Source organism: Leptosomus discolor, chromosome 11 (genome assembly GCF_034619465.1).
Source record: "Leptosomus discolor isolate bLepDis1 chromosome 11, bLepDis1.hap2, whole genome shotgun sequence".
NCBI classification, from domain to species: Eukaryota; Metazoa; Chordata; class Aves; order Leptosomiformes; family Leptosomidae; genus Leptosomus; species Leptosomus discolor.
The window spans coordinates 22,488,336-22,506,647 of record NC_141401.1 but is presented as its reverse complement, the minus strand read 5'-3'; the positions used below and the strand labels follow the sequence as shown (position 1 = coordinate 22,506,647).

At 45.1% G+C, this 18,312-nt stretch overlaps 1 protein-coding gene across 2 annotated transcripts in view; it reads left to right on the top strand.

Moving 5' to 3' along the window:
* The first annotated feature begins 3,735 nt into the window (after nucleotides 1-3,735).
* ALDH1A2 (aldehyde dehydrogenase 1 family member A2) overlaps nucleotides 3,736-18,312 on the top strand; it is a 55,270-nt gene continuing 40,693 nt past the window's right edge. For both annotated transcript variants that reach the window (XM_009948588.2, XM_009948582.2), the window contains exon 1: nucleotides 3,736-3,852. In XM_009948588.2, the coding sequence (XP_009946890.1) occupies nucleotides 3,736-3,852 (117 nt within the window). The remainder of the gene's footprint in view (nucleotides 3,853-18,312) is intronic.

Sequence of the window (18,312 nt, the reverse complement as noted above, 5' to 3'; positions counted from 1 at the left end):
TTATTGCTGAGTTACTGTCCTAATGTCCAAGGCAATAAGGGTAGTAATGCCTTCCACAAAGAATGTACGCTCATATTAAATATTCACTTGCAGGATTGGAAGCCGTGACTCCGTTTGCTCTGGCAGAGTAGCCACTGTAGCGCTGAATCATCGCAGTGGCTCACCAAGCGGGATTCATCAGCGTCTCCAGCCCAGCGTCACAGACCTTGCTCCTAAGCCTGGTCAGCAAAGCTGCTGCTGGACTTGCTGAGACCTCGGGTGTGGTCCTGGTGCTGAGGCCTTCACCCTTGTCTTCCCAGGTGTGGAAGAGCAGCAGCCGTTGGCCGCTCGCTGTCGGGAAGAGCAACAGCACAGGTCCACCGTGTCCTTCTGGGCAGCCCCCGAGGCTGGCTGCAGACCAGCAGCCTGCAGCTAGGTGAGTACAGCGCCGTTCTCCGCTTGGGGAGTGCCAACAAGGCGTAGGGAGCAGTTAATCTAAAGGGGTCGGCTCCAAGTGCTCCTGCAAACTGCATTGCTTTTTGGTGGAAGAGGAATGTGGGTTGTGCAACAAGAAGTTGATGGAGGTTGCTTTAGCAGCTCCAGATTCTGTGGGTTTGAACTGCACCTCCACATGCGCTGGGAATCCCTTCTCACTGAAATCTCCTGAACTTTATTGGCTTGATTTAATAACAAAACTGTTATACAGTTTCCTCATTCCTGAACCTTGTTTAAATGCAGTCCCTTTTTAAAGGAGCACATCCCCACTTTGATTTATTTTAAACCAGCTTTTAGAAGGTGTCGTCCTTATGATGAAGTGTTAGGTCTGTGTTGCCAGTGTGCCATTAAAAATTGAATTTCTGACGTTCAAAGAGTCTCACTCATCCCAAGTGTCACAGTTTGACAGCTCTGCATGTCACATTACAGCACAGTATTATGGATCCACTTCCTGTTGGCGGGGGGGGGGGGGGGATGAAAAATGAGAGAAAGCGAAATCTGCAGTAGTCTTCTTCATTATTGAGCTGGAAATTTTTAGAAATATGCATGTTGACCCTGAAATGACTTAAATGGCACTCTGTGTCTTGTGCTGCCTGTCTGTGCAAAAGCAACCTTTTTTTCTGTGCTCCTGTACAAACACTAAGAGAATGCTGGGACAGCCTTTTCATTTGTCCACAAACTTGTGAAACATGAAGCAAGGAATATCTATGGAACCAACAAGCAGATATGGCAAGAAAATCAAGACATGGCCAGATCCTGTTTATTCTTGAGTAGGTCAATAGAAAGGTCATGGGGTATATTTCTTGCTGCTTTGTTTTGCCACCTTTAGACAGCTGTAGCTTTGGTGTCCTTTCCCTGTTTATTTATCTGCAATGTGGTAACTTCAAAACATGACATTTGATTGGTTTCAAAAGGTTGGGAGTGTTTGCATCAGCAAGCATAACTTTATTGATTTTGCCTAAAGTCACAAAAATGGTCTGGGCTTCATATGTTTTCTGTCCCTGTTTTTGACCAGGGAGAGTATAGGGCTTTGACCACAGATTTCTGATGTCCCTCAGCCCAGCCAGGACGCAAGCTCAAGCCGTCCGCTGTGTCCTCCAGCAAGCTAGGATAGGTGTCCACCACGCGTGTCCTGCTGGCTGCACACACACGATGAGTCTGAGGCAGTGAGTGGCGGATCTGGCTCTATTTATTTGGCCGCTGACTTCCCGGTAACCCACTGTACAGCACGCCCAACTTCTGCAGGATGTGGCCTCCCACTAAGAAGGCTCCCCAAAAACTAATAGCTGGGAACAGGTAGCTGTCGCTTGAACACATTATTCTTCCCTTTAGGCCTCTTCGCTTTGCAAAGAACTTTCAAGAAAAGAGGAAGCCCCAGCTGGCCTGCGGGACTTGCCCTCGCAGTGAGCACCTGCTCTTCCTGGCCGCTTGCTTGCTTCAGTTTGGAAACAGAGGTGCCCCTGGGTGCCCTCGCTGCGCGACTCCCAAGCCTCTGGGCTCCCGCACAGGCTGTCCATGCCCGCAGCGGCTGCAGAGCCCGCGGCCGTGCGCCATGGCGGCGGGAGCGGCTGCGGGGCAGTGCCCCAGCGCTGGAAGATGGAGGCTGCGGCGCAGGCCGGAGGGAAGGCGGGACGGCCCAGCCCGTACCGAAGGGAGGAAGCGCGGGACCTCGCCAGGGGATGCGAGGAACGGCGTGCGGCGCTTCCCCGTGCGGGGAGAAAGGGACGCCCCGGACAAGCACGAACTCCGCTTTGCGGGGCCGGCCCGCACGGACCGAGGGGAAGGGCGCCTCCAGCCCCACGGCGGCGCGGGCCCGAGGGCAGCGGGACAAGGAGCGCGCCCAGCGCTGCCGGCCTGGAGCGGAGCGGGGAGCTCGGCGCTGGACGGGGCCCGAGCGGCCTGCGCGGGAACGCCGGGGGCGGCGGCGGCGGCCCCGGAGCGAGGTGAGGGGAGCGCGGCGAGGGGAGCGCGGCGAGGGGAGCGCGGCGGCGGGCGGCGGGGGCCCCCTGCCGTGGCTGCGGACGGCGGCGGGAGCGCGGCCGGCAGGGGGCAGCAGGCGGACGGGGATGGCTCCGCCGGGGCGGCAGGTAGGCTCGGGGCGGTGCAGGGGGGGCTGTTTTCCGCGCATCCATCACTGCCGCCGGGGACGCGAGGCACTTTGATGTCAGTCGCGGCAAAAAATAAAAGCGAGGCGGTCCGGGGAGCAGCGGGCACGTTGTGCGAGCGAAGCCGGCGCGGACGGGCGCTCCGTCGAGCGCCCGGTGGCTGCGAGGGAGCGCGGGTCCGGTGGCGGGAGCGGGGGAGGGCAGCAGCGCGGCCGCCAGGTGCTGCGCGGGGGCCCCCGGCCGGGAGAGCGGGCGGCGCAGGGAAGGGAGCGGGCGGCGGGTGGTGGCTGGGCCGCGGGGACAGGCACCCTGCCCCGGCGGCGGAGGCTTCCCCCGCCGGCCAGCGGCAGCGCTGCGGGGAGGCCCGTGACCTCGCCGCGCCGCGGCCCGTGACCTCGCCGCGCCGCGGCCTGAGACCCGTGAGGGGCCGCCGGCCCCGCCACGCCTGCCCGCCCCCGCCCCGCCGGCTGCGGGCGGCTCCGCGCCCCGGGGGACAGCCGGCCGCCCGGGGCCGCGCTGCCAGGCGATGCCGCCGGCGGGTGGCCGGCCCGGCCCGGCCCTCCCCGCCCCGCCAAGGGTTCTCCGAGTGCGGCCCGGCCTCCCGCCGGCGCTGGCCCCCTCCCGCCGCGGCCGGGGCTCCCCAGGCGGTGGCGGGCCGGGGCTGCCAGGGCTCCCCACGGGATGCCCCGGGCGGGGCGGCGCGGCGTGGGGCCGGGGCTGGCCTCTCCCGGGCGCGGCACCTCCCTGGCCGGCACGGGGGAGCCCGGGGGGAAGACGGCAGTTTTAGCGACCCCCGCTCCCCCGCCGGCGCTGGCCCGGTTCCCCAGTCCCGCTCCTGCGGGGTGGCGGGGGAATCCCCGGGACGGGACGGGACGGGACGGGACGGGGGGGCCCGGCGGGGGCCTGCGGGGCGCCGCCGCTGCGCCGCGCGAGTGAGCGGGGCTGCGCCGCTCCCGGCCTAGGTAGGACGGACCTGCCCCCCTGCCTCTGCCCCCATGTCCAATAAGAAGAGACCCGGCTTGACACCTGCCTATATACAGAGGACGAGAGCGACGTCTTCAGCGCCGGTCTGTGGAGGGGGGGGGGACACCAACCCAAAACACACCGTCAGGTCAGAGCGGGGGGCTCGGTGGCGCTATAAAACCCCCCCAAGACTATGACTTCCAGTAAAATTGAGATGCCAGGGGAGGTGAAGGCAGATCCTGCAGCTCTGATGGCATCTCTGCATCTGCTGCCTTCTCCCGCTCTCAACCTTGAAATCAAATACACCAAGGTAAGTTGTGTTCGTTTGTTCCGGCGGGGAAATTCACGGCTTTCCCTCCAAAGGAGGGATTTTGCTTAAATCGGTTTCATTCTGCCCAAACCAACTTGAGAGTAGAAATAAAAAAACGCTAGAAGGCTGCCTTGAATCTGTAGTAAAGGAAACAGATTTTTACCCTGTAATCAGCTGGAAAACCACAGGATAATAGAAAAGCAAATTAGATCTGTTGGAACTGTCTTTGCCACTTCTCTTTAAATGTATTTTCTACAGAGCTGTCGGGGTTTATTTTCAGTACAAAATCTGTCGTTCTTAAATATGTTTCAGTTGCTTGTGATGCACTTCAGAGGAAGTCCCTGTACATACCTGTGTATCTCAATCAGAAAATAAAAATGTTTTCTTTCTTGAGTTACCCTGTGTGCCCAGGGGACTCTCTTACAATTCCTGGAGGACTCTTAATACTACCAGGCTGTTACAGCCCTGGAACAGGTCTCACCACTAACTTCTGTGATACTTGAATACACCCCTGAACAATATTGCAAGAGGGCATATTTCTTCCTCCTAACCTTTAAGGCTAATTTTCATAAAGAGAGCATTGCAAACAAACCCATTCAGTCCATGTAGAAAAATCTGCTGGTTTTTTATGGTGTATTATGGGACTAAATCGTTTTTGTCGATTAAAATGGGCTTTAAGAACAGTCATTTGTTTGTAAATGCAATTTGAATTTTTAAATTCGTTTATATATTTTGAATTTTTGCATCTTTAGTTAAAGTATCTTAGTATCTTCAGTTAAAGAATGTTTTCATTTCTGTTGGAGAAGTTTCAAATGTATTGTATAAACAGATTACAATGTGTCAGACTTTGTTTCTAATTACTGAGTAACTTAATAGGAAAATGAGCACATCAGCACTGGAAAAAAGGTGATAACATTTTTATCTACTGGAAATACAACTTCAGGAGCTTTAAAGCTGATAGGAAACTCATTTTGGCCGATGTAGTGTAATTTTTTCCTCCATATCATCACTTTAAAAGCATCTCATCTTTTCTCTTTTTTTAAGTGGGTGCCAAAACTAATTTGTCCTGTAATTTGTTGCAGCAATTCCATGTTTCAGAGGAATGTTTCAGAGGAAAGTAAACTGCTTTAGAGTTCATTACATTTTAACGCAAACTGTAGTATGCAAATTAAAAGATGTATATGGTTTCTTGCGTATTATTTCTCTGAAAGTAGCTTAAGTAAATAAGGAGAGTAGTTATTTGATGTGGTGTGGTGTTACACTTTGGGAGCAATCGTACTGTACAAATAGTATTTGGCATGATTTTTGTTTATTGCTGGTTTCAGTGTGAAATATGCTTCCTGAGCGTTTGATGGGTAGTACTTGAGAGTAGTATCACAGTCAGTTTGCATAATAAGTGTACTTGCATTTCTCTGTTCTCAAACTAGAGAATTGGTTCCAAAAATCTTTGAAAGAGGTAACAGCCATCGGCAATCATTTCTTCCTATCTGTGAGAACGTGAGCTGGATAGTAACCTTTAATAATTCAGAATATATGGTGCCATCATCTCAGAAATATGCAAGATGTTACACTTTTCATACTAATGGAACAAGTAAAAGAAAGTTATTTCAATATTAAGCCAAAACCAACGGCAACATGTTTCTTCTAAGCTTGGTTTTGAGATACCGGGTAATTCCTGGTTGCTTTTCAGAGAAATTTGGTTTAGGACAGGTATCGAATATTTCACTTGGCATATCCTCTGTCTCTGTTTTTCTGTCTGCCTCGCTCTTCCCTCCTTTTTCCGTGCAGGAAATACAAGTGATTTATAGATAATTGGAGTCTTCAGCTTGGAGTTTTGTCTTGGGCAGGACTTTTATCCAGGATCCACTTTCCCACCTATTACAAAGAAAAACAATCAGAAATTAAATAATGGATGGTAACTTGATTCTTTCTTTTGAGGGAGTGGTCACTTCATGTCTTAAATGACAAACAACTTCCATAAACAATAAATAACATTAGACTAAAGCACTTTAGCAAAAAAAACCCCAAAACCTCAAACCTTGTAAAGTCAGACATCTGTGAGCATTCCTAGCAGCCTCTCTCTTGCTTGTTAGCTGAGAATTTTAAATACACAACCAAGACGCAGAATTCTTGAACTCTTTATTGCAGCTGTCTCTGAATGTAAAATCTTACCCATTTGGGAGTTAATTCTTTATGAAAAATAGAGGTACCTGTGAACACTTAAGTGAAGTAACTTTAAAATACGTTTTGCCAATTAAATGCCGTTTCTGGAATGCTAAAATTGGCAAATAGACAATTTTGTTAGGATAGAACATGTTAAAATTCCAGGGATCCCTAAACGAGATTTGATAAACATTTGTAATATGTACCAGAGAAAAGTAAATTTATTATTCACTAATCTTTAAAACACTGCATTATCCTTGGAATTACTGTGAAAGCTCCTTCCAGGAATATAAACAAAACAAATGTGATTTTCATGTATTCGATTATTTAGCAGAATTGTTGAAATTTCTGACATAGTCCTCTGGTAGGTTTACTGAAGTGAGCAGAAAACCGTGTGTCAAGTCCTTCGAATCTGTACACCTGATGTAGCACTCAGAGGCAATGTAGTTTTTCATTGGCCAGAAAAAATACATTTAGTGGTAAAAATTACATGATGCCTTGTTTTTATCCAAGATGAGCAGCAGTATCTGTTGTGACTTCAATATTGGGAGTCAGCCTCTGCTTCTTTAAAAAGCCCAGCCATTAGAAATATTTTTCCCAGCTTTTTAATACCTTGGCATGGTCTCTGTGAAAAACAAAGTGGTTTAGATGTGTGCAGTAAGAACTGGTGAATAGGATGTGAACCAGACCTGAAGATGAGGGTTCAAGCACACAGGGTTAAGTTTTTCTGTGTGGCTGGCAAGCACTGAAACTGCTACGTGCACGATTACCTCATTTTCACTGTGATGACTCTAATTCTCTACTTCTGAACGTTAACGTTTGGGGACAGGTTGCATCTACAGAACAGGGGGTCTTCCAGTGCTGCATGGAGGTAGGGGGTTCTGCAGCCCTGTGGCGCAGCAAGCCCCCCTCAGGTCTGTCAGGAGTGCGCTGGCAGTGCTCCCCTCCATCCGTAAGGGAGCACGTAGGTAGGAAGGGGATCCAGCCCTCTGCCTGGCAACAAGTCCTACTCCTACAAATGTCAGCTCTCCCAGAATCGGCTGTTCCACAAATACCAGCCGTGTGAGATAAGCCGTAGCACGACGTCCAGTGAGGACACGTTATTAGCATGTTTTGTAAGGAAGCACGCCCCGGAGTCGGTGGCTCTGAGAGCCCGATGCCTTCTGAGGGCCATTGGAGGGTTCTCAGCTCAGCATTATATTGACACCTCCCTCTTTCACGCTCTCACAGAACTCTGTTCTCCATCCTGAGACTTGAGCGTCTCCCAAGTGTCTGACAGTAGGTGTGGAATGAGCCCAATGGACTGAGCCCTTTGCAGCATTTTCCTCCTGCTCTCTCCGTTTGAGGGGCTAAAGGTGTTTCTGCAGGATGCAGCCGTCCTTCCTTTGTTATCTTTCCCTTCTCAGCCTGCATCATGTCGGGAACACTAATCCAGCTGCATGTTTGACGGTTTGTTTCTTGCTTGCTAACTGATTTAAGTCTGAGAAAGGGTCGAGGAAATTGAGCATAAGGAAGAGTTGAAGAATTGTGGTTTTGAGAGCTTTTTGTAGAGGTGCCCTGAAGTTACAGCGCTGTGGCAGTGAAGAGGTAGAGAATTCTGTAGTAATAGCCTGTGAAGGGGCTGATAACCATATTTTTTTGTCCTGTGTAAAAGGGTTTGCCTCTACTCTTACGCTATGGGCTAAAATCAGGTTGGTTTCTAAACACAGACCAGGTAAACTACCCAGCACTGCAACAGAAAGCTGTACAGCAGTTTGTGTTACGTGTAGGGCACGTTTGTGTTCCCACCTGTCTTTCCCTGAATGAGCTCACTACTTTAATGCCTTTTGAAGTCAGGTTCCGTGACTGGTACTTGAAGAAATCAGCTGGCCTTTTGGGTCAGCACAGTGAGCTCGGTCCAGTTACAAAAGATGGGGCGAGAAAATGAGAGGTGTTTACATGAAGAATAGACAAATAGAACAGCAACTTCTCCCCTTGGTGGAACACTTCAGGATCTGATGCTGACACTAGATATGTCCCTCTGTATCACCATATATGAAGTTTTAGGGTATATACTATATTTAGATTTACTGTTGTTTAAATCTGCAGTTTGAGTTCTCTTCTAGCGTGTTCATGCTTTGTGGTTAGTGTTACAACCCATAGAGTAACTGCAAATTATTTATGCACTTTTTTCCGATTAACAGCCTGAATATAGGATTCTTTCTTTCCTCCCAAACCTTTAAGGTCTTCTGCACAAACCCAATTTACACAGGTTTTGCATGAGGGATCAAGAAACAATTGTTGTCTTATGCATATCCAGTCCCCTGCCTTTGCTTACTGCAACCCAGCTGCTGTAACCATGTTAATTCAAGAGCACTAAAAATACAGAAACTACCAGGCTGAAACTGGCAACGCCGAGATAACTCCTATATTACTGAATAGGTAACTGTTGTAGCAGTGACCTCTTACTGTGCTGAATTTTTAGGGAAAGACCGGATCTTTAAGGAAAATGCAAACCAGTTTAGTGCATCAAGCTGTACAGTATTATATTGCTGGCTAGAGGGAAATTTTCTTCTCTTTGTCGTCTGTAAGGTCAGATGATAAACTCAAAGACAAGAGCTATACAATTAGTGTTTTTCTCGTCTTTGCAAAAATGTTTATGATTTCAAGTATGCCAGTACAGAAGGTGCATGTACTTAAACCAGAAGGTCAGTAACAATCAGAGCCCTTGCCCGAGTTGAAGAGCGGCCGAATTTGTACCCTTGCTCTGAAGCAAACGAAGCAGAAACTTGAATATGGATCTCTGCTTTCTGGTGGTGGATAGGTGCTGATTCTGAACGCTATCCGCCTTTGGCTGTCCTTGGAAAGAGTCTTGCGTTCTCTCCTGTTGGGTAATTCACTTGTAAGTGTTTACGAGGCCTGAGAGATGCCAACTTGATAGCCCGTGGGTAGGACACTCATGGAGGAAAAGTAGGATTCAGGTCTTTGTTCCGAGAATACCCATTATGTTGGACCAAGCAAGGATTTGATCCAAGATCTATGGCTGTCTGGGTGTTGACCCTAACTGTTGGACTATTGAGTTGGGATAATGTGTCTTGAACACGCACTTTCATTCTGACAAAAAAAAAAAATTCCCTCTTCAATCTCCATTCCATTCTGTCCTTCAGAAACGTTTTCCACGGAAGTTTACCAATCCTGGTACGTTTCTGTATTAAATTTCTGTCTTGATGTATCTGTGTTTTCTGATAAATCCCAACAGTCCAAAAATTCTGGATGACCTCTGCTCAGCTTGTCCGTCTCCCTGTCCATGCAAAATCGTTCCCCACAGACCTTAATGGGCTCTGCCAGTTTGAAGTGACTCGCTGCCATAAACTGCTTTGTTCCTGGGAGCACCCCACTGTGGAACCCCTGTATCCGTTTGTCTTCCCTTCGTTACGGTGCACATCAGCAGTTGCCTTCAATAAGCTGTCCCTAGACACTGCAAGTCATTGGGAGCGTATCGTCATCTAAGTCATTTGAACTCCTCCTACCAGCAGGTTTTGCTTTACATTTACTACCTTTGGCAAATTTAATCTACCCTTGAGTTGCCCAAATGACTTCAGCCCTAGTGATACTTTCTTCAGTACTCTGATAGTCTGAACATTTTTATCTGCAAACTATGTACCTTGCTATTAATGTTCTGCAAAAGCAGGTGAACCAAGATATCGATTGGTAGTCACAGTAATGACAGTAATGAAGGGGCATCTTGCTATTAACCTCCTTTCCAGGGAGAATTATCCATTTATTTCCAGTCTTTTTATCTTATCTCTTAACCACTTTTTAATCCATGGCAGGACTTTATCTTTCACCATATGGTTACTAACTTTCCTTAATAGCCTCTTGCTAAGGACTTTATCATCAAAAGCCTTTTTAAAGTCTAAATAAATTATATCCACTGATTCATCTTGGCTCCTCACTTCACTAACTATCTTCCATGAAATCTCACAGGTTTAGAGAGATAAATGACAAAAGATGAGTTCAGTGGTCCATATCATAAATTCTTAGTCAGATCCTGCATAAAGTCACATTCTTCTTTTACAGTTTTGCAGCTATCCTTCCTAAGACTGAACTGCAACATTGTTTAATTCTTTCCACTTCTAAAAAACCACAACTTTTTATCTGTTTGGGTTTTTAAGGAGTAGAACTCACTCTCTGAATCATCACTTTCAGTTCAGCTGAAATAAATGAGAGACAAAAAATGCATTTATACAGAGACAACGTTATAAGGAAGCTATGTAAATACAACATGAGCACAGGTCTGTGAAAAAAAAAAATCTTCAGAAAGTTGCCGTTCTGTGGAGTCTTCTAGTGAGGAATCCTCAGACAAGTGCTGGCATCCCTACTCAAGCACGTGTAAGTGTGTAAATCGCTATGTGAAGACTTACTATTACGTATTATGTGAAGAAAAATGAAGTCTAAAAAGTGATTGCCATCTAAGGGCCTAATCACTCATTACTTTTGTGCTTACTCAAACGAAAAGAGGAATTCCTGTTCAGACTGCATACACCTAATTGGTTTTTCTCCAAAACACACGTTCAATATTTCAGAATTTCTCTAAAACCGTATTTCTGCTGACCAGCATTTTCTGTTGCTTTTAATAGCAATTTACCTTTGCAACAGGAATGCAACACGTGAATTTTAAGTTATGCACTGTAACTGAGCTTTAGGAGCACTTCATTACTACAAGTATGATATGTGAAGCCACATCAAAGCGTTGCTGTGATAGCATTGCTGAAATAGCCTCCAACTGACAAAAGGAAAAAAGGACTTAATTCTTGTTCACTTGAAGTCAGTTCCTTTCCCAGAGAGCCCACTGAACCAGATTTTTACCTTATGACTTGAAACATAATACGTTTCAGCTTTGTTGGACTGAAGTGGGAAAATACTTCAGAGCAGAGACCCATCCACACCAAATTCTGTGACCCAAGTGAAAATGTTTAAGGCCAGCTCAATCTCGGTTGACTTCAGCTGGAGGTTAAAACACAAGGACCACGCTGACCACTAGAGTATATAAACCTTAATCTGTGAGGGATTCCTAGGTAATGAAGACTTTGAACTGAACTTGGAATCTAAAGGGCTGCCGGTGGGACAGCTGTGGAGAGGCCTACAGCAGGTGTCGTGGTTCCAGAAAGGCTATACTGTGCTGAGTTCCGTGTGGATTTCCAGAATGCCCCTGTTTAAAATGAGTGACTTACGAAAATCCATTTGGAAGGTCACAAAGATGTAGGAAGTGTTGCACAGGAGAACAGGCTGCAGCCTCTTTGCTGAATTTGGATGGGAAGAGGATGCCAGGGAGACACTGTCCTCTTGCCATGCTCTGGTCATCTAGCAATGACTACACAAAATCCCTCAGTTTTGACTCAGAAACTTCCAGAAAGTGCCTTTCCTTACAGAAATCCCAGACAGACTTATTTATAAAGGTTAAGGCTTCACTCTAAAGCGAAACTGATTTATTTCCAAAGCAGAGCTATTTACTATTTCAGGTAAATACAGGTATTATTTGACTGTCATATAAAAGCTGATCTTATCCTTTGGTGAATAGGTCAACATGCCTTATATTTGGCCTTAAGTGACTAGAGTGGTCAGAACCTCAGGTCTACATTTCATCTGAAATTGGTCATTCCAACTGGAAGGTCCTTCCAGGTCTGTACTGTGGCATTGTTCTCTCATGCTTCAGTGGGAAAACCACCACTCAGTCCCTCACCATCATCACCGCTGCCACCCCCCTGCTATATCCTTAGTGGCTTTTGGGCAATTCCCGGTGCCTCAGCTTTTGAAAGCTGGAAGAATTGAGACGCATTAGCATTTGGGATTTCTTTAGGAACTTTATCTCAGCACTTTGCAGCACAGTTGGGACTGAAGCACCCTTGTCTAGGACGTGGCCTTTAAATGATCTTCAGTGTACTGCTGTTTGGGGTTTTTTTGGTAAAGATGGTTCCCCACAACAAGTATTTTACCTGTTACCTTCTAGTCTTCAAACTAGTGGCTCTGCTTTTCTGCCCTCAGCCCTGCAATTAGATTTTAGCCAGAAATACAATCTACTTTAGTATAGCCAAATCACGATCCCTCCAAACAAGCAGCCACTTCTGGAAATATCTTCAGTCTCCCTTTTATACCTTTCATAGCCAGGTGGTTGTCGGAATCCACTGACGCTCCCACAGCCTATATTTGCTTATTTATTTAACTTGGGCTTCTCTTGGCTGGTTTATTTCTGTTGCCTTTTTGGTATTTTTCTTCAGAATATTTAGTATCAATTTTCATTTTTTATTTTGTGTTTTGCAGCCTTTTAAAGTTAGCACTTTGTAGGCCAAAAAAGAGAAACATTTCCTCTTGTATCTTCCTGCTTGGCCACCCCATTTATTTTCTTGCTTGTGCTTCCCGTTTTTAGCCTTGGGAATGCAAATCTTCTTTGACTCTTTCACATTCTTAAGCCTCCATGCTGATTCTATGGATTTTAATTTCCTAGCTTCAAGCAGGGAGTTTCTAAGTTACTTCCTCTTTAAAAAAAGTCTGCTTCTTGAAGTTTAGTATCCCAGAGAGTAGGGCTTCTTCATGTGCTTCTCTCCTGCAATGAAGCTGAAATTATTTATGTGGTAACCATTTCTCAGGGGTTCAGATACCATTTTTAGTCCTTGACAGGAGTATCTCAAATGTTGTTTAGATTAGGAGACAGAAGACTCTGTGTTCTCTAGGCACTATCTCAATGCAGCTCTCGCTGAACTAACAGGCAGTTACTTTGGTACCAGTCTTATTGCCTTCATATTCCTCATCCACTTCAGTGCCACTTGAATGTCACTTCAGTCAGTTGCTCTTACCCAGAAGTCAGTATTTCAGTCCTGCTTCATGGTCTGCACTGGCTCTATATCCATGGGTCTGTGTTATGGGTTATGTTTCTCTGCCAAGAAATAGCCACACGATTCCTTGCACAGAGAGCTACTCCCCCCCTCTGCAGCCTGACTTGTCCTCCCCACGTAGCTTACACCGAGAAATTGTGGTATGTTTCTGATAATTCTCATCCTCTTATGCTCAAAAAATACTAGATTTTTTTTTCCTCTTCGTGATACAGTCCAGATCACCCAGTTTCACACTTAGATTTCTTATGCTGGTTTATAGGCACTTGCATTTTTATTTCCTGTCGGATGACCTAGATGAAAATTGTGATCTTATTAGACCCTGTAAAGTCTTTTCAGCTCAACCACTAAAGCACTTCCCATGACGTTACACCTCACTCCTCTTTACCATTCCACTAGTGTAAAAGTCCTTGAAATAGTAATGAGTTTTAAACTGGCTTTAATACTTCTTTACACTGTCAAATTGATTTCAGAAGGCATTTATGTAACTGCCAGTTGGATACAAGGATTTTTTGTCTTCTAAGGAACCACTTCATTTTGTTGTTTGAAACATATTTGGAGTTTATTTTAAATGTTCTTTGCATCCAGGCATGAAAGCACTGTCCTAATTCCACTGGGTATTTTCAAAACTTACCAGTATACCATAACATATGCATTTTACATTTGCTTATGTGTTTTTTTTCAGCTGTAACAGAAATAGTTCAAGTTTATTCTTGAGTAGTTAGAATCTGCCAAGAAAATACCACCTGCCTTTCCAAATCAGGGGTTTTATTTTATTCTCTCCAGTTTCTTCGGTTGTGATGTGTGGTTGCAGCAGGCCTGTACCGGAACGGCCTGCACGGACCTTGTGATTTTTGGGACATCTGGCTAAGCCTTCACCCCCTTTTCCATCAGTGCTCGACATTCCGTTGGTCTTCCTCTTTTTGTCCTTACCGCGCTTTCTTTGCCACAGCTACTTAATGGCCTGTTCTGGCTTCTGTGATGTCTGGGGGATGCCGTTTTCCAGAGAGGTGAGACTCAAGCTCTGCTTTTTCACCTGTCCGCCTGAAATTGTGATATGAGACTAATGAGTTAGCTGTGCTGCTGATGACCTAATCTTGATGGCCCAACCCTTTAACAGTGATTTTAAAATCCATTTGTTACATTACTAAGGACATTTTTAGCTAGCATCACTCAACTGCAAGTGTTAATATTCTGCTTCTTCCATCGAAGCTTTTAGAAAGCATTAATTGATTCAGTCTCACTGTAAAACTGGTGACAAGGCTCCTGCACAGATGGGGGAGTTTAAATTTGTGGGAGTGTAACCATGACTAACTCAGACAGTAGGTCAGTCAGAGGCAGGATCTCTTGCTACACCAGCCAGACTACTAGAAGAGAAAGCCTTCTTTTTTATGTACTACTCTGGGAAGTGGAAATACAGATAAATTTCAGAGCCAGCATTTACACGTGGGTGTACGTCTACACCTCTATTTGGTATTAATTGCACGCTTTTCCGTGCACTCACCTGTACGTGTGCACACCGTATAGATGAAAAGACTCCTTTGTGCTCTTCGCTCTCCTTCCGTGTCCCTTGATCCGGAGTTGTCTTTGTTGTTACTCCCTTGAGTGCTGTCTGGGAGGCAGTGCCCTCCTTGCTGGAAGATCTGCCTAATGAGTTCAAATGAAGCCGGAGCTTGCGGTGCTGCTCCCCTCTGTACCTGTCTGTTGGGGGGAGTATTCCATGGGTGCAGTGCAGTGTCAGCACTGGCAGGCCAGGTGGTTGTCTGTGGTATTGTTTCTGTTCGCTTTCCAAAGGTTCTGTTTCCGTAGGGCCCTCCAAGACGGAGGGAGAAGGAAGGCCCTGCTTCCAACCAGAAGCCCAGTGCCCAGCAACTGGTGCAGCACAGCTCTTCCTGCCGTCAGCCAAGACAATTGCTTTCAATGTTTGGACTCTAGCTGAAACACGAATGTGTTCATGCTCTTGCTTTCTGTCTCAGTTCATTTCTCTCCTTGAGGGAGCAACAGGACAAATCCTCACTAACTTATTTCCTGGTTAGAAGCCTTTACCTGCTTTCCTAGAGTGATTCCCTGTGACTGGGAACCTTTGTAGTCTGCTCTTCCAGCTGTTTGCCTAAATGGTCTTCAGGGAGACTAAAGGCAGTGAACCTGGAATAACAACATTTGACTTCAGCTGGGTCCCATGAGAATTTAGTTATTACTTAATGGATTGAATCGGCGACATACCCTACACCAGCTAACTGCCCAAGGCTGCATGAGATTAACCTTCACAAATGGCGAGTTACTGGCATGCTCCTTGCAGAAAGCTGGGCGTTGGGTGACACGTGTTCACTGTAATTAATACTGGTTTTCATACCTTTACATGCCAATAGTCCAGGTAAACAATTTCTCAGATTCAAGTCCTGATGGTGATTTTAGCCATTTAGTGATCGTGCGTCATTGTGTTCACTACACTGAGCATAAATCCTGTCTCATAAACAGCAGGGAGACTAATGAGGTTTGCCCACATTCTGGTATCATTACAAAGGGTTCCAGCTGAGAAAAAGGGAATTTGGTTAGAAAGGGGAAAAGAAACATGAAGTTTAAAGGAAATGGTGGGGGGAATCTCAGGACTGCATATATGAGCATTTGTTTCTAAGGAAGGCTTTTTATTGACAAGACTTATAACCTACTTTGCTCATTTAAGGGAATCTCTGTATAGATTTTGGTTTGCCTTAGTCCATGTTTTTAATGCTGTATATTTGGCAAAAGTTGAGAGTCATGTTTTTAATTTACACACTCAAAAGTTATTAGTCTGCTTCTATTTAAAGGTAAATAGAAGAGCTCATTTTTCATGCAGGCCTGCACGTCTATATAGAATGGCTTGACAGTCATATATAAAAATGTTAAACTCTATTAAATGTTGTCATTATTTTGCTGTACCCTGAAGTGTTTTATTTGCTTGGGACTGTAATCAGCTCTTGCAAGAATGCTTCACATCCAATTTTAGTCTTAGCACCACAGTATACTTTGGGGTGTAAATTTGTCAGGTATCCAAGCACAGCAGGATACTTTGACGGCTTAAGCCCAGTTCTCCCCAATCAGCCTCATGAATAACAGAAAGTAGAATGGCCTGTTCCAGTTTGGGATATGTAAAGGCAGTGGCTTATCAACAGAAAGAGCTGGAGGAGAAATCAGAACTGAGCTCTGAGGAAAGGAAGCCTAGCTAAAGATTTCTTCTATCCAGAAGAATATTCTAAGGTAAATATATCACCGATTCCCAAGACTTTTTACTGACAAGGATTTCCAGCCTGAGATAGTTCCTTGCAGTATTGAATGAGAGGAGAGGTGTTGGGTTCCTTTGCATCTTCTTGAAGAGCAAAAAGCTTATAAATCAGACTTCTGGGAATTGTTATCTCACAGCTTCTTCTAACAAACACAACAATTTGTTTTAAAGGCTTTCACCAAAGATGTCATGAGTGGTAATCCCTATGTTGTAAGTGGGTACTTAATGTGATTTAACTTAATGCTGACTATGCAAAGCTATTCTCCACCAAAGCCCATTAAGAACATCCAATTTTCTGGTAGACTAACACTCCTGGTTACTATCGTAGAGATAAGTGACTGTTTAACCAGGACAATAAGGAATAGTTTCAAACTAAGGCCACAAAACTGAGTGGACATAGAACTGGTCTTTGTGAAAGTTCAGACTTTGAATGCAAATGTCACAAGCTGGAATTTTTTATTTTTTTTTTAGGAGTAGTTTGAATTTCTGTGTGTACAGATATGTACGTACAGGCACTTTTCAATCACCTTAATGAGCGTCCTGGTGAATATCATTATTTCTGATGTTAGTAAGTATGGTCTAGGTAGAAAAGGGCCAGTGCAAGCCATTTATGAGGATGAAAAAACCTGATAAATACTGAGGTTTATTTCATGTTGCCCTAAAGGGCAGATAATTCTAACAGTTTATCCAAGATAATGCTTCTCATACTGCATGCTTATTTGTTTGTTTGACTTTTGATGGATTCTGTACATGCAGAGCGACATGAAATGGCAGCATTTAGCAAAACATGCTAACAGTAATATTTGAAAATATTTGGGATGCAAAGCAGAAGTGAAAGCAAACTTTCCAGGAGCTTAAGGCTGCTCACTTGGGTCTAATATAGAGTTAGCACTTTGCAGGTCAGTGGCTCTGCTATTTGTCTCTGACCTAACAGATCTGGAGTTCTTCACATCAAAACCAAGTCTTGCTGAGCTGAGATCAAACGTGTTAAGGTAAGGATCTTGCCAGTGATTTATCATGCCAGGGAGGGCGATCAGGCCATAAGGGGCCACTGCAAATGAAGTTGACATTCCAGCAGTTTCTCATGTGTAGTTATAAGGTAATTTTCTCAGATGGAGCTTTTAAGTCAAAATAAATTTGCCCATTGTGTTTTTCTGTGTTGCCTATAGTGAAATTCTAGTAGGAGTATTTATTTATGCAGCATAGCTGATTTCTAAGTAAGTGCTTGCTCCTTGGTGATGAACATTTAAAATGGCTGTTCCTTACAAGTGATGGTCTGCTAGATTCTTTTCAATGGCAGAACATGTTTCCCATGTACAAACAAATAGATTGTGCTATTTTATGTCACAGATGATGCAAAACTCAGGAAAACTGTACAGACCAATACTAGTCTTGTTTGTACAAACCCCCCACAATTTGAAATGAGTGCTTGTGGAAGGGTTTCCAGGATCAAGTTCTCAATAGCCACAACTTCATTAAAGCCCAGTGACAGCCCAGTAGTTGATTCTGTAAACAAATACTCCCTCCTCTCCACTCCTGATTTAGTGGATTTTTAGAAATCTTTCATTATTTCATTTTTTAAGTTGCATTAAGTGACACCAAGGATCATACTCTATAAGTAACACTGCCATCCTTACCCAAATAGTTCAGTGATGGCTTTTCTTTGTTATTAATGGAAATGCAGAGCATACTTAATTTTTAGTCATCCTGGCTTCAGAAGCGATGTTTTCTGATGCAGTTAAGCAAAACAGTGAATGTTCTTCGGCAATTAAAGACAGCACCACAAGTGAAAGGATGAGTAAAGCTTATGAGCTTAGTTTCTTAGCAATATATTAAATATTACCTGAGCTATGGGAAACTGTTATTGCTCCTGTATTGTGCTACTAACAGAAGATAAATTCTTCATTAACTGAAAAAAAAATAAGTAGAAATTACTTTGAGGAAAGCCTTTATGTGCTGTAAGTAAAGTTTCTTCCCACAGGTTTAATAAGGCAGCCAAAAGGAGTAAAATGTTTGTGATGGGTGTAGTTCAACAGACAATACAATCTGAAATTTCTTCTCTTTAGATTAATTTTCTTGAACAACCAGGCGCAAAATAGTCCCTTTAATGAGACTGAATTGAAATAACGGATGCTCTATCAGCATGTGGCACAGTGAGAAACTAGA